The sequence below is a fragment of the Anomaloglossus baeobatrachus genome, chromosome 1 (genome assembly GCF_048569485.1).
Source record: "Anomaloglossus baeobatrachus isolate aAnoBae1 chromosome 1, aAnoBae1.hap1, whole genome shotgun sequence".
Lineage (NCBI taxonomy): Eukaryota > Metazoa > Chordata > Amphibia > Anura > Aromobatidae > Anomaloglossus > Anomaloglossus baeobatrachus.
The window spans coordinates 525,091,515-525,108,361 of record NC_134353.1 but is presented as its reverse complement, the minus strand read 5'-3'; the positions used below and the strand labels follow the sequence as shown (position 1 = coordinate 525,108,361).

The 16,847-nt window shown below is 41.3% G+C and overlaps 1 protein-coding gene across 1 annotated transcript in view; it reads left to right on the top strand.

The window, feature by feature from the left end:
- Positions 1–4,516: 4,516 nt before the first annotated feature.
- The window catches only part of LOC142244025 (prostaglandin reductase 1-like), a 48,807-nt gene continuing 36,476 nt past the window's right edge, over positions 4,517–16,847 (top strand). Inside the window, exons 1-2 of the mRNA XM_075316209.1 lie at positions 4,517–4,663; positions 9,767–9,812. Of these exons, the coding sequence (XP_075172324.1) occupies positions 4,558–4,663; positions 9,767–9,812 (152 nt within the window). The 5' untranslated portion in view covers positions 4,517–4,557. The remainder of the gene's footprint in view (positions 4,664–9,766; positions 9,813–16,847) is intronic.

Here is a 16,847-nt window from a genome sequence, read left to right as displayed (position 1 = left end):
TGTGTTTGTGTTTGCCTCCCATTGTTTTCAATGGGGTTCGAAGGTGTTCGTCGAACGTTCGTCGAACGTTTGCCGAACTGAGCCGCCGTTTGATGAACCGAACCGAACTCAAACACTAGGGGGGTGGCTCAACACTATTCATTAACCAGTGTATTCTTCACTTTGAACTGTTGGACCACCAGTTTTCTTTGGACTGGGCCAAAGTGGCATTCTTAATGTCACACCTTGGTGGGGAGGTTCTCGCTTGGTTCACCCCCTGTGGGAGAAAAGAGACCCAATCACCTCTGACATCCTAGACTTTTTGGAGGCCTTCCGGAAAGTTTTTGATGAGCCAAGTCGTGTTGCATCTGCTTCTTCTTCTCTTCTGCAGTTGTGTCAAGGTGTTCAGACTGTCGGTCAGTATGCGATTCACTTCCACACCCTTTCTTCCGAACTGGGACGGAATAAACAGGCACTGGGGGTTGCTTTTTGGGAAGTTTTTCAGGGAGTATTAAGCATGATACCGGCTTCCCTGTGTATTCTGCCTCTCCTCTCCTGCAAGGACGCTGACATACTCACCACCTGGCCAGACTGAACCCTCCCCCGCCTTGCTGCAGTCCTCCACGTGCTTTCCTCCTGCCTTCTGCTCCCTTGGCCTGTGCACACCAGACAAGCACGCTGGGAGTGCGCTTATGGTGCACACACCTTCCCTGCCATAAAAGAGCCAGAGCACTATTTGCCAGAAGTCGCTCTTTTCAGTAGGCCAACATTTCTGAGTTTAAAACCATTTTTTCAGATGGTCTTATATAATATTCTAATTTTCTGAGATAATGCCTTTTGGGTTTTCATTGGCTGTAGTAAGCCATAATAATCAACATTACAGAAATATACACTTTAAATAGATCACTGTTTGTAATGACTCTACATAATATAAGTGTTTCCCTTTTTCTTTTGAATTACTGAAATAAATTAACTTTTTGATGATATTCAAATTTATTGAGATGCACTTATAAGTACAAATCACTACTACCGTGTTTCCCCCAAAATAAGACACTGACATTTTTTGCCCCAAAAAAATGCACTAAGGTTTATTTTTGGGTAAGGCTTATTCTCGGGAAAACATGGTTGGGGATAGGTTTACCCTCCAAAAAAAGCAGATTCCCCCCTTCCCAGGTCCTCCTGAGATCTTTGGCGGGTGCTCCCAGCAGGTATGATCCACATAATCCTCTCTTGCTTCTGGCTGACACTCACATACATCAGATCGCGCGCACACACACTTATACACACACTCATACACATCAAATCGCACCCACAATCACAAATCAGATTGCACACACAATCACACATCAGATTGCACACACAATCACACATCAGATCACACACCGATATACATCAGATCAAACACCCACTCACATCAGATAGCACACCCACACACATCAGATTGCACACCCACACTCATCAGATCGCACACACATCAGATTGATCACCCACACACATCAAATCGCACACACACACTCACCACATCCAGTGATAATAATTGCTTCTGGCCAGCAGGGGAACCTGGGATGCAGTGCAGTGGTGCACGAGGACCTGCAGTGGATTGCATGGATGACCTGGGTTGGAATGCATCGATGGATTCCACCGCAGGTCCTTTATGTGTTCCACCGCATGTCCTTGCGCTCCACTGCACTGCGGCCCAGGTTCCCCTGCCGGATGGAAGTAATTAGTATTGCCAGATGTGGTGAGTGTGTGTGAGAGATCTGATGCGTGATTGTGTGTGTCTGCAATCTGATGTGTGTGCATGTGCGATCTGATAGGTGTGGGTGTGCGATCTGATGTGTGTGTGTGTGTGTGTGCTATCTGATGTGTATGATCTAATGTGTGCGTGTGCTATCTGATGTGTGCGTGGGTGTGGGATCTGATGTGTGTGGGTGTGCGATCTGATGTGTGTGGTGTATGTACCACTGCAGGTTCTCCCATTCGGCATCTGGTGAGTATGATTGTGGGGTCTGTCTTCTTTATTTTGGGGGTGTCTGCTTTCTATAATGAAGTGTCAGGCAGCTTTTTTTTTTTTTTTTTTTTTTAGCTGCATGGACACTTCATTACTGAATCTTGGGTAGGGCTTACATTTAAACCTTACACTGAAAATACTGAAAATTCCTGCTAGGGTTTGTGTTCACAGCAGGTCTTGTTTTCGGGGAAACACATTATATCAACAGATGCAGGTGTAAGAAGAAATCCTATAACTACACAACCAGACATTACACATTACAGCAATGTAAATCATAGCACACTACAATACCAACAGATACAGGCATAGCGGTAGAAATGCTATCCTTACATAAACTCACATAAAAAATGATAAAGCAATAAAAAACACAACACACAATCATACCAACAGACCCCGGCATGAAAGTAGAAATGATATACCTGTACAAACACACATGAAAAATGACATATTAACAGAAGCACAAATCACTACTACGTATGTCAACAGATACAGATGTGGAAGAAGAAATCCTATACCTATACAACTAGACATTACAAATGACATCAATGTTTATAAAGCACAGCACACTACACTAACAGACATGACCATAGAAATAGAGACAAAAATACACACAACTCAAATGACAAAATCGAATGGACAAAGAAATGTTTTTCATCAATGTGAAATTTTACAGATGTTTCAATGAGGCCTTAGAGACTGTTTGATGTAGCACAATCAAATTGGTGTGATTAATGCGGTTGTTTAGCTGTTTGGGGACCTTACCTATGTGTATGTTCTCTAATGTTCTCTTTTCTTTCATGCCCAGTGAATGTTATTTTTTTGTTCACTATTTGGCATGGTTACTGCTTGACTGTGCTGTATTATATAGCATGGTCCTGCCTAAATAAAGGCTATCATTAATTATTATACTGCACCCAATACAGTGCATTCCTCTGGCAGGGAATAGATTAAAAACACAAAAAGCCATACTAGTTCCAACAGAACTCTCCAAGCCCTTCCAAAACTAGTGCGCTCTATGCTATTTCATGCTGTTTCAAGAATGTATTAAGCATGTCTAGCACATACTAGATGTACATGAGTAATGGCAATTTTCTAAAATACTTTTTATTTTTTGGACTATTTCAAATTTGTTTTACTTCTAAAATATAATATATTTTGAAGTCTACTTTGTTTCTTCAGCTATGGCCGTCAGCCAGTAATGTTGTGCCTTCTCCTTTAATTAGACATATCACTTTATTAAAGGAGGAGTCGATGGGGCTAGGAAAACTTTCCAGCTTTTGGAAATTCTCCCTAGCAAGGATATTTTTTGACATTGGACAATGAGGTAACTTAGAAAAATAACTGCCATGTTATTACAGAATGTTTTATTGCTTTATATAATCTCTTGACACCTGTATGATTTCCGTGATTGCTACGTATGAAGCGCTCTATTCAAAGAGTTTGTGTTTATGGATCATTCAAGGGCTTGTGCATTCTGTGATTCCATATATTTATCCTATCATTTGTGTTGGACTTGTTTAGTGGGTTTACATATATTTATGTGTGTGTGTGTGTGTGTGTGTTGACTAGAGTCTTCACAGTCATAGCTAAATCTTTCCTTAGATCTGGGAAAGTGCACAGGATGTGTCAGGTTCCCTTTAACTAATGCGGTAATGTAGTCATGGTGTAATTGGAGGGAACTAAAACATGTGCTGGAGAAAGAGGCGAATATCTAGACTCTAGCAAGCCACTTTCCCTTGGCTAGATCTAAAGAAGCAAACTGAATCTTTGCAATCACAATGCGGAGGGTGCATATGTGGCGCCCCTGACCTGATCAGGCACCACTGAGTACTGCACCCATGCTGGGGGCAGTGCAACACAGGTAAACCAGAAGGCTGACCCTTAACCTGCAGTGGCGGTCCTCTGACCGCAATACCGAGAGTGGCGTCATGAAAATCCTAAAGAGAAGGTTCCCTACCTGTGACCAGACCATCTCACGTGGAGTCCCTGAAGGTAATGCACCGACACAACACCTTTGGGGCTTCACACATAATTTGAAGAGGACCATGACTGAAACGCTTTAAATCGCCACCTGGCTCTTGTCTAAAAAAACAGTTCTAGTATGTAATATGAGGTTTGTAACCATAAAGATTGTTGTAATAAGACAAGAAAAGTCAGGTTCTTTATTAGCCAATGCCTTCTACAACTACTTTTCTTATGGGAAGATCATTATACTACTCTTTCTCTATTTTCAAAAAAGCCAAGTCACTGTGATCATTTCTCTACATTAAAGATATTTGCTAAGTCATTGCTCTTTCTCAGATCGGATTATTACGCTGTGCATATCTAGAAGTTATATCTCTGGCACACACATGTAATACAAATATTGGCATATAACCAAGCATAAAATGTTGAACCATGTAATCAAGGATAGGTTTGTTGGCAAGGTCAGTTAGTGGGATAAATGCCACATTGTTATTCATGCCCTTTTTTTATTCTGAAAGATCCACCCATCAGTATTAAAAGACTTCTCCGTAAATACTACTGTATTACTAGACTTGATTCTTCTAACTTTCAGCCTTCACAAAATGGTGCTGTCTCGTGCCTGGACCCTCGTGAAACACTTCGAGGGAGCCCCAAAATTATCAGACTTCAAATTAAAGGAGATACAATTACCAAAGATAAAAAATGGAGGTAAGTGTAATAACAATGAAATTGAATGTATTATTATATAAGAACTCTTAAAAGTGTAGATGTTTTAGAGATTACGGTCATACTTTTACAACACAGTTGCTGCATGCAATGATATCTCTACATATGCTATAAATGTGTGTGACGTTTTGTTATAAAACCCCAAGTGTCCTTCTTTTATACTGAATTCTAACCTTTTACTGCTCAGGAACCCCTGAAATACGTTTCCACGCATTGGAAACTCTTAATGCCATTGCTGCTTTTAGGAAGCTTAGTATATGGCAGGGTAAGATTTTCTAAAATGTAACTTGTTCAATACTATTATTTACGGAAACTTGTGTATTTTCTACTATTCATGGAATTTTTGAACAAGCTGTAATCAGTTTTACCTTTACTCCTGTAAAAGTGACATATCTTCTGGTTGTAACTTGGAGAACCTGTGAACTCGACTCAAACAAGCTCAGAGTTTGTGTAAACACTGGGTGAGAAAACCTGCTATAAACTAAATACTTTGAAATGTTGATTTACCCAGGATTGAGATTCAATTTTTTAACAACATGTTCCCTGTTTGTGATAGCAGACAATGCTCATTTAAAAAAAAAAAAAAAATCACCCCCATTTTAAAGCCACACCCATTTGTTAACCACACTCAATGTAGAACACTTTCTACAGTTAACAGTAAAAGTCCTTTCCCCTTCTTACCTTACTGTAACCTTATTTATAGTCTTTGTTTACTGCCAGGTCCATTTTGATCTAGTCACTGCCAGTCACTTCTTAGTATGGTGAATAATATTAAAGAGATTTTCTGCAAGTTTTGAAAATTATTACTAAAGGAATCCTGCTCAATTTGGAAAGGAAGACCTCCTGTCCATCTGTCACCTCTACTGTCTACTGCACCTAATCTCTAGCCTCAGCAGCCACAGGCAAAATATGGGCGATATAATGCCACATTGTGACCAGACTACATATTACCACCACATAGGAATCGAATAATACCACATACAAGGGAGAAATATTAGCACACCATGACCAGACCACATATTACCACCACATAGTGACTGAATAATACCATATACGAGAGAGTAATACCACACCATAATAACCAGACTGCATAATACACCACAGTGACTGAATAATACCACACACAAGGAATAAATACTGCCACACCATTACAAGACCACATATTACCACCACATAGTGACTGAATAATATCACATACACAGGACATAAACCACTACAACATGATCATAGCACATATTACCACCACATAGTAACTGAATAATGCTACTTACAAGGACAGATACCCCCACACTGTTACCAGACAACATATTATTACCAAATTATGACCAAATATTACCACATACAAGGGAAAAATACCACCACACTGTAGTCAGATCACATGTTACCACCACATAGTGACTGTACTACAATATTGAACATTAATAAAAACCACAATACTAATAACACTAATATTATCATAAGTGTCATTATATACAGAAGCTGTGTATATTACAGTATGTAGGTAATACAGGGATCACCAGTGACATTATACACAGGAGCTCTTTATATACTATATAGTCTTATAGTGTGTGTACAAGTAATACACTGACTTACCTGTAACATCTGTAGGTGAAGTCATTCATCTTCACCTTTCTTCTTCATCTGGCCAAGACCACTATAATGTCTTACAGCCAGGACATTTCTCTCTGCATCTCTGCAGTAAATAACACACATACGTCTATAGCTGATCACTTCTAGAGCTCATTCCGCACTTTTTACCACATCTTCTACACTTCACCAGATTAAGAAAAAGGTGACAGTGTTCTCCTGCAAAGTAACAGGACCTCCTTACCCCCATTGAAAACAGTATCCTCAAAAGTAAAATATATTACTGCATTAATAATGTCCCTTAATTGGCCCCTACAGTAATTATGTCCTTGAATTGCCACCATAAACTAATTATGTATGTTCCTCATTCTGGCCCATATACAGTGATTATATTCTCCATTTTGGCCACTTCCTGGAATAATGTCTCCATCCTGGGCCCCTATGCCCTCTGTCCTGGCCCCGTCCTGCAATTATATCCCCATCCTGAGCCCCTATGTCTAATGTCCTGGCCCCTTTCTGTATCAATGTCACAATCCTGGGCCCTTCCTGTAATGTCCCCTATCCTGGTCACCATGTGTCTCCCATCCTAATCCCCATATGTCCCTCATCCTAATCTCCACGTCTCCCATCCTGGTCACCAAATGTCTCCCATGCTGGTCACCATATATTCCTCATCCTGGTTCCCATATGTCTCCCATCCTAGTTATCAAATGTCTTCTGTCCTGGTCCTCATAGGTCATCCTGGTCTCCATACATGTCCCATCCTGGTCAACATATGTCTTCCTGGTCCACACATTTCTTCCATTCATGTCTCCATATGTTTTCCTGTCCCCATATACTGTATGCTACATCCTTGTCTCCATATATGTTCAATCCCAGTTTCCATATACTGTATGTTCCATCCTGGTCCCCATATGGATCACACTGTTTTATTTTGTATTGGAAAAAAAAGATTCTTCTAACCTATTCACAGTCCAGCAGCTTCATCTTCCTGTTCCGTATGTGGTGCAAATATCATAGGCACATGGCAGTAACATCATATGCTAGTGAAAATCATGCTGACATCAGCTGCCAGTCTCAGATAGGCTGGCAACTTTTTTCACTTTTGTGATGCAGATTTCCTGCACTGTGAACCTGTTCTGAGTTGCCCACGTGTTGTTCAAACCATTTTCTGGCTATAATTTCATCCAAGTCAAAATTGGGACTCGCTGAAGAGGATAGACCTCTACTCCAGGCAACATTGCCATCTTGCTCTGCACCATGCACCATGATAGTTTAATAGCAGTGGTGCAAGCTCATGAAGAGTTAACAAATTTATCAGAAATGTATTTAGCTGTTTAATTTGGGAATAGTATGCCAAGATACTTTATTGTAAGGTTCTGCCATGTAAAGTGGGCAAAAGGAATTCACAATTAATATTTTGTTGCTGCTGGGAATCAATATTGAAGTCTAAAATGCACAATTTATTAGTACTTGTACTTTATAATAGGACATCAGCAAAATTCTTCTTAAGTGTTCTTTAGATTGCTCTTGGAGACCTAGATAAGATAACCTAGCCTTAAGGCCCTGTCACACACAGAGATAAATCTGCGGCAGATCTATGGTTGCAGTGAAATTGTGGACAATCAGTGCCAGGTTTGTGGCTGTGTACAAATGGAACAATATATCCATGATTTCACTGCAACCAGAGATCTGCCAAAGATTTTTCTCTGTGTGTAACGGGGCCTTAATTCTAAAGTGCTTGGCACCCACAGAAATTAAATTTTTAAGGTCCCAGTTTGAGTGAATGAGCAAAGGGTTCCATATTGAAAACAAACAGAAGGGGGTCAAAAGGAAACCTTGCATGGTACTATTTGTAATGATAAAGCTATTCTAAAGGGTATTGTTGACATCGACCTTTCCTTAGAGGGTGGTGTATAGCACTTTGATCACATCCAAAATAAAGACTACAAAACCAAATTTTTGAAGTAGTCTGGAAAACAAAATTCCAATAAATGTGATTAAAGGCTTAAAGTCACATCTAAAATGATGAATATGGTTGGATTTTTATTTTTCACCACTAAAGAAATTAAATCTAGAACTTTTCTAGTTCCATTCATTTCTAACCTTAGTAAATCCTACCTGGTCAGAATGAGCAATGAATGTAAGGACTGAAATCAGTCTATTTGCGATTCATTTAGCATAAAGCTTAGAGTCACTATTAAGCAGTGAACTAGGTCTTGCTTGTGAAGTAAGATCTATGGTGACAATTACTGCTTGTAACATAACTAATGGAAGATATTTTTCAACCACAAGAGCATTGCAGAACCTTGCAATGAATGGCGATAATTCAGTTTTGAATGTGATGTAATAATCATTAGACAATCCATCAGGTCCCAGAGATTTATATAATTTGAATTGTACATTAGCTTTGGACGCTTCCTTTTCATTAAACCTGACATTAAAAGAATTTAATTGTATTTCTGATAAATTAGGTAGGTTTAATTTATTCAGAATTTTCTGGATCCCCGAAACAGAAGGTTGAGGAGTTTGAAGATCATTGTTAAGATCGTATAGAGAGGAACTTTAGTTTGCAGAAACATCTTCTATGTTTTAGGGTGTATGTGGTTGCCCCCTTCATTTGTAGTAGTTGGTATTCTAGATTTTTGTGCTGTATGCATTAATTTTGTTGGCTTATTGAATGATACCTAGTAGTTCTGCTTAAGTGCTTGCATGGATTTATTGAATTCAACTATTAAAATAGCTCGAAGAGATGTGTCCTCTGGACTAATAAAGCAAAACGAGTGTTGGCTGAAGATGTCTAGTTTGGTGTTTAGCTTTTGATAAATCAGATATTTTTTGGTTTTTATTCTTTATTAGCAAAAAATATCCAGTGAAAATGAAGTTCATCATCATCATTAAGTTTCATCAACTGATGGAGTTATGCCAAAATTATGCATGAGATGTAGGGCTTCTTCCAATGAGTTTGCTGGGTGACATCTGCCGCCATGAGGAATCAGAAGCTGGGTGGGTTGGCAACAGCAATAGGAGATGTTTTCTCTCTATTACAGTACCTTGAAAAAGTATTTATACCCTGTGAACTTTTACACATTTTTTCACATTACACTCAGAAACATAAATGTATTTTATTGGGATTTTATGTGATATGCCAACACAAAGTAACAAGTATTTGTGCAGTGTAAACAAAATGATACGTTTTTTTTGTTTGTTTTTTTAATAATTTAAAAGTATAAATCTCAAAATTGTGACATGTATTTGTATTCAGCCCCCATGAATCAATACTTTCAAGGACCACTTTTCGCTGCAATTACTTGTACAAGTCTTTTGCGAATATCTCTACCACATTTGCACATCTAAAGGCTGAAATTTTTGCCCATTCTTTACAAAATAGTTGAGTGTCACTATCACTTACAATCTAGATCACTTACAATCTAGTAATTTTAATCAAGTTTGAATTCTACATGCTGCAAGTTAATATTGTGAATTTTTGCTCTACAGAGGTTTTGGTGGAGGCTGAGTATTTCAGTGTGGATCCATATATGAGGTATCAGTATATCCATTTATTCAATATTAATGTGTTGTAAAGTTACAGCATTCATCACTGTATATGGATACAAAGGTACATAGAGTAGATCCAAAATTATACTTTTTACAAATGTGCCATAATAAGGATATTTCTAGTTTAGCATGTGTGTATTTGTGGGAATGTCCCTCATACTCAAAATTGAATTAAAAAATGAGATTTTTTTTACATTTTGTTAACAATTGTTCATTATTTGCATACCATTATCCCATCTGTCAATTCTGTGATTTGCATAATTCCATTATTTTACTTCTTGATGTTCTAATGTGGCAATTTACTTCTTGATGTTCTTAATGTTGCATTTTCAATGTTGAGTAAATACCGTACATAACATATGCAAATATTTAATAAAGTGCAATAATAATTTTGTAAAAAGGGACTGCAAAGTGCAAAAGGAGTCTTACATATATTATATGTGACATCTGATGCACATTTGCCATAGCCTCATCAGGAGGATATATCTGCCCTCTGGGGCTATGGCAAAACGCTCGTCGGGTGCAAACATCTAAGGCAATGTGGTTTGTTTAATCCAGTCTTATTATGTTTACTGATTCTTATCTTTTGTCCCTTTGTGGTCTTTTATGTGGATGCATCAGGAAAGGCTCATGCTTAGAAGGGAGACATAATCATTTATGCCATAGTATGCAGCATAATATATATAGCACTCCTTTTGCATTTTGCAGTCCCTTTTTGCACACTTATAACTGCACTTTATTGGATATTTGCATATGGTGTTGTTATATATATTTTTCATTATGAATTTAAATATCTGTGTAATTTGTCCAATCATATATCTATTTAATTTGTCCTGCAACACTCCATCAATTGCTGTATTTTGCAGCCATTTTTTATATATATATTTCGAATCATTAGATTAACCCCTTTAGGACGAAGCCAGTTTTGTACTTAATGACCAGGCCATTTTTTGCAATTCTGACCAGTGTCACTTTATGAGGTCATAACTCTGGAACGCTTCAACGGATCCCGGTGATTCTGACATTGTTTTTTCGTGACATATTGTACTTCATGATAGTTATAAATTTAGAACGATATTTTTTGCTTTTATTTGTGAAAAAATCGGAAATTTGATGAAAATTTTGAAAATTTTGCAATTTTCAAACTTTTAATTTTTATGCCCTTAACCCAGAGAGTTATGTCACACAAAACAGTTAATAAATAACATTTCCCACATGTCTACTTTACATTAGCGCAATTTCTGAAACAAAATGTTTTGGGGTTAGGAAGTTAGAAGGGGTCAAAGTTCATCAGCAATTTCCCATTTTTTCAACAAAATTCACAAAACCATTTTTTTAGGGACCACATCACATTTGAAGTGACTTTGAGAGGCCTAAGTGACAGAAAATACCTAAAAGTGACACCATTCTCAAAACAGCACGCCTCAAAGTACTCAAAACCACATCCAAGAAGTTTATTAACCCTTCAGGTGCTTCACAGGAACTAAAGCAAAGTGGAATGAAAAAAAGCAAAAAATAAAATTTTACCTAAAATGTTGCTCTACCCCAAATTTATTCACTTTTAGAAGAAATAACACAACAAAATGAACCCCAAAACTTGTTACCCACTTTCTTATGAACGCGCCAATACCCCACATGTGGTCAGAAACCTTTGTTTGGACAAATGGGAGGGCTTGGAACAGAAGGAGCAATATTTGAATTTTGGAAAGCAAATTTGGCTGAAATAGATTGCGGGCACCATGTTGCATTTACATGTCCGCCAAGGTACCTAAACAGCAGAAACCCCTTACAAGTGACACCATTTTGGAAACTAGACCCCTTAAGGCTTCTATCTAGGGGTATAGTGAGCATTTTGGATACACAGGTACTTCACAGATTTTGATAACGTTACGTTGTCACATTGAAAATTTTCATTTTTTTCTCAAAAATGTTGCTTTAGCATCAATTTTTTCACTTTTTCAAGAGGTAATTCCAAAAATGTGACCCCAATGTTTGTTACCCACTTTTTTATGAGCGCGGTGATACCTCACTTGTGGTCTGAAACCTTTGTTTGGAGAAATGGGAGGGCTTGGAACGGAAGGAGCAATATTTGAATTTTGGAAAGGAAATTTGGCTGAAAAAGATTGCGGGCACCATGTCGCATTTGGAGGACCCCTAAGGTACGTAAACAGCAAAAAAACACCACAAGTGACCCCATATTGGAAACTAGGCCCCTCAAGGAATTTATCTTGATGTTTGGTGAGTACCCTGAACCCCCAGGTGCTTTACAGAAGTTTATAACGTTGAGCCATGAAAATAAAAAAATAAAATTTTACCACAAAATTGTTACTTCAACCAGGTAGCTTTTTTTTCACAAGGGTAACAGGAAAAAAATCACCATGAAATTTATTGCGCAATTTCTCCTGAGTTTGTTGATATCTTGTATGTGGTGGAAATCAACTGTTTGGGCACACTACAGGGCTCAGAAGAGAAGGAGTGCAATTTGACTGCAAAATTGGCTGGAATCAATAGCGGACGCCATGTTGCATTAGGAGAACCCCTGAGGTGCCTAAGCAGTGGAGGTCCCCCACAAGTGACCCCATTCTGGAAATAAGACCCCTCAAGGCTTTAATCTAGGTGTATATTGAGCATTTTGAATACACGAATACTTCACAGAATTTGATAAGCTTAGGTTGCCATATTGAAATTTTCATTTTTTTCACAAAAATGTTGATTTAGCGACACATTTTTCACTTTTTCAAGAGGCAACAACAAAACGTGTACCCCACAGGTTGTTATCTAATTTCTTGTGAGCGCAGGGATACCACATATGTGGCCAAAAACCTTTGTTTGGATAAATGGGAGGGCTTGGAATGGAAGGAGCACCATTTGAATTTTGGAAAAGTTGAAGTAAATTGCGCGCACCATGTCACATTAGCAGGGCCCCTTGGGCACCTATACATCAGAAACCCCCCACAAGTGACCTCATTTTGGAAACTGGACCCCTCAAGGATTTTATTCAGGAGTATAGTAAACATTTTGAATCCACAGGTACTTCACAAAACTGTTGCTGTAGCAAAAAATTTCTCACTGTTAAGGGGGCTTTACACGCTGCGACATCGCTAATGCGGAGTCGTTAGGGTCACGGAATTGGTGACGCACATCCGGCCGCATTAGCGATGTTGCTGCGTGTGACACCGATGAGCGATTTTGCATCGTTGCAAAAACGTGCAAAATCGCTCATCGGTGACATGGGGGTCCATTCTCGATTATCGTTACTGCAGCAGTAACGATGTAGTTCGTCGCTCCTGCGGCAGCACACATCGCTATGTGTGACGCCGCAGGAACGAGGAAGCTCCCCTTACCTGCCTCCCGGCCGCTATGAGGAAGGAAGGAGGTGGGCGGGATGTTCCGGCCACTCATCTCCGCCCCTCCGCTTCTATTGGGCGGCCGCTCAGTGACGTCACTGTGACGCCACACGGACCGCCCCCTTAGAAAGGAGGCGGTTTGCCGGTCACAGCGACGTCGCCGGGCAGGTAAGTATGTGTGACGCATGTGCGCGATGTTGTGCGGCATGGGCAGCGATTGCCCGTGTCGCACAACAGATGGGGGCGGGTACCCACGCTAGCGATATCGGGACCGATATCGCAGCGTGTAAAGTAGCCTTTAGGCTATGTGGCCATGATCCAGCGACACGGCGTCTAGTACCCAGTGTCAGCCTCCTGCAGAAATGTGAGTGTTGTCCACGGGAGAACGCAGCTGCCCATGCCCACGATTTGGGTTCAGGCTGCTGTGGACTTTAGTTCTATTCTACCTGCAAAGAACACTCATCTCCGCAGCATAAATTGACATCCTGAGGCTCGGGAAGCTGCGCCACAGGTCGATTTATGCTGCGGAGAAAAGAAACACAGTGGGCACGGGATTTCTAAAAATCCTGCCACTGTGCTTCTACTGCACAACGCAGCGTTATGGACGCAGGGAAAACACTCTGCGCCCAAAATGTTGCAAACCCTGATTGTGGGCACACAGCGTAAAATGCTACAATGGATGAATGGATAGATGTCAAACATATATAACGTCCCACCCCCCTGCATATTCTAAGCTGGCGCCCTTTAGTGCCTTTCATGTGACACTAAAGGATGCCTAGCCTTGTATTTAGCCCAAAAAAAAAAAAAATAATTAAAATAAATGACGTGGGGTCCCCCCTATTTTTGATAGCCAGCTAGGGTAAAGCAGACAGCTGTAGCCTGCAAACCACAGCTGACAGCTTCATCTTGTCTGGTGATCAATTTGGAGGGCTCCCCAAGCTGTTTTTTTTTTTTAATTATTTATAAATAAATAATTAAAAAAAAAAAACAAACGTGGGGTCCCCCCAAATTAGATCACCAGCCAAGGTGAAGCTGACAGCTGGGGTCTGGTATTCTCAGGATGGGAAGAGCCACGGTTATTGGACTCTTCCCAGCCTAAAAATAGCAGGCCGCAGCCGCCCCAGAAGTGGCGCATCCATTAGATGCGCCAATTCTGGCGCTTCGCCCCAGCTCATCCCGCGCCCTGGTGCGTTGGCTAACGGGGTAATGAATGGGGTTGATACCAGGTGTGTAATGTCACCTGGCATCAAGCCCAGCAATTAGTTATGTCACGGCGTCTATCAGATACCCGACATAACTAATTGACAGTAATAAAAAAAAAATTGACAACAAAAAAAAATTTATTTGAAAAAACACTCCCCAAAACATTCCCTGATTGACCAATTTATTGAAAAGAAAAAAAAAAAATCCACAATAATCCATTTGGATGTCCCACGTCGCCTCTGGACCTTCTAGAATATGGGGGACACGTTCAGGGAACGTATCCCCCATTTTCTAGGAGGGCAGACCCTCCATTTGAGGAGAGTGGGTGCAAAGAATCTGCACCCACTCTCCCCGGGTCACAGCTGCAGACTCTGTGCAGCAGCAGCCAGCGTCCTGAACACAGGAAGCTGTCATCTGCTCGGCACATGTGACCGGAGTCTGCAGAGAAGGAGCCGGAGGAGGGGGCCACGGGGGATCAGCGCTCCGGTATGTATGACACCGGGGGACACCAGGGGGAGGGTAGGGGGGGACCCGGCAGGGCCTGGGGAGCAGGTTTCTGTCGCATGTGTGATGGCACATGCGACAGAAACCATAGGAACAGTGGAAATGCGGCCGGCGCGCTGCTGTGATCGCCGGTGCGCGCGGCCATCTTGGATTTTCGGGAGGGGGTTGGGGGTCGGGGGGGCACTTTGGGGACACCGGGGGACCGGAGGGAACCGGGAAAAAGATTTATCTCCCATCTGGCATGTTTGAACATGCCAGATGGGAGATAAATCATTTTTTACCGGCGCGGTCATTTACTATAACTTGATGATCGGTATACGGTGTATACCGGTCATCAGGTGAGCGGGGACCGGAAAAACCGGCCCGAATCATGATCTCCAGGGTCTCAGCTACCCCCGGCAGCTGAGACCCCGGAAATTTTCTGACTCTGGGGGGCGCTAGACCCTTTTTTCCGACCGCCGTTAAAAAGCGGCGGATCGGAAAAAGTACCCTTATTTACCGCCGTTAAAAGGCGTATCGGCGGTCGTAAAGGGGTTAAAAATAACTACTAGTGATGGGCGATTGAGTATTGCCGCATCTTGATACTTGATCGAGCATTGGGGTGCTCGGGCACACTCGATACTAGATCGAGTATCCCTGGTGCTCGAGTGCCATGATCGAGTCCTCGCCCTGTATGTTTTGCAGCTGTTGTTCGACCACTAACATGCTGGGATTGCCTGACAATCACAATAATGCCGTAGCCATGTTACAGTAGGTTGAACTAGATAGACCTAGGTCTTTTTTCAACCTATGTAACTATGTATGTAACTATGTTGGCTACAGGCATTACTGTGATTGGCCGGATTGCATCAGTGCGTCTATATAAGACCTAGTGACGCACCACTTGGCTCACTGTACTACCACTGCCTCTTTCCCTGTTCTAGATGCTTGCCAAATCCCCTTTCCTAGAGAGAGGTGCAAATGCTTGCCACCCTGCGCCTGTGATGCACATTCATAATCACCATCAGCAACTACGTCCACGTCCTTGCCCCAGCGCAGTGTTCAGTTGTCCCTACCCCAGGCCTTGGAACACAAGTGGAAATATGCAGCCATCGACCCACAGGCCCAAACACTAAACAGCCACATTTCCAAACTGCTTACACTGGAAATGTTGCCATTTTAGCTTGTGGACACTGAGTCTTTCCACAATCCCATAGGGCCGCCGTGCCTCGGTACTCTGTTGCTGGCCACCACTATTTATCATGGTCCCGCCTTATACAAGCACATATCCCATAACATCACACTTGCTCTAACCAATGCAGTTACAGGGAAAGTCTAATTAACCACTGACACGTGGAGAAGTGCATGTGGCGAGGAAGGCTACAATTCCCGGAGTGCACACTGAGTGAACTTTGTGAAGGCTGGGACCAAGCTCGACCCTGGGACTGCGCACATGCTACCAACACCTAGAATAATGGGCCCAAATTTTATCAGGGGTTTCCCCCACCTCCTACACTTTCTACCACCCCCTCATCCTCCTCCATCTCCGAATTGTCGTCCGTATCAATCACAAGCTATAAGCACTTTAGCACTGCCTCGGTGAAGCAGCAACAGGCTCTGCTGAAGCTAATTTCTTTAGCTGACAAACAGCACATTGCCACAGATTTGTTGAAAGGTCTAACAGACCAGAAAGATCTGTGCCTCTTGCCTCTAAATCTACAATCAGTGAAGGTCATGTGTTTTAATGATCGTAACCTGTGGTGGATCTGAAGCTTGACAAGCTGGCACACGTACCATGAATGGCCCAATGATAGTGGTTCAACAATTTCTGAAAATCTACCCAGATTTGCCTGATCTACTAGTGAAGTTACACAAAGTGTGTTCATTTTCATAAGTCTGATAAATCTGCCACCAGTCTGGTAGTGCTGCAGCAGCATGAAAGTGCCACCTCACCGACTGGTTTGCGACTTTACCATGTGCTGGAACAC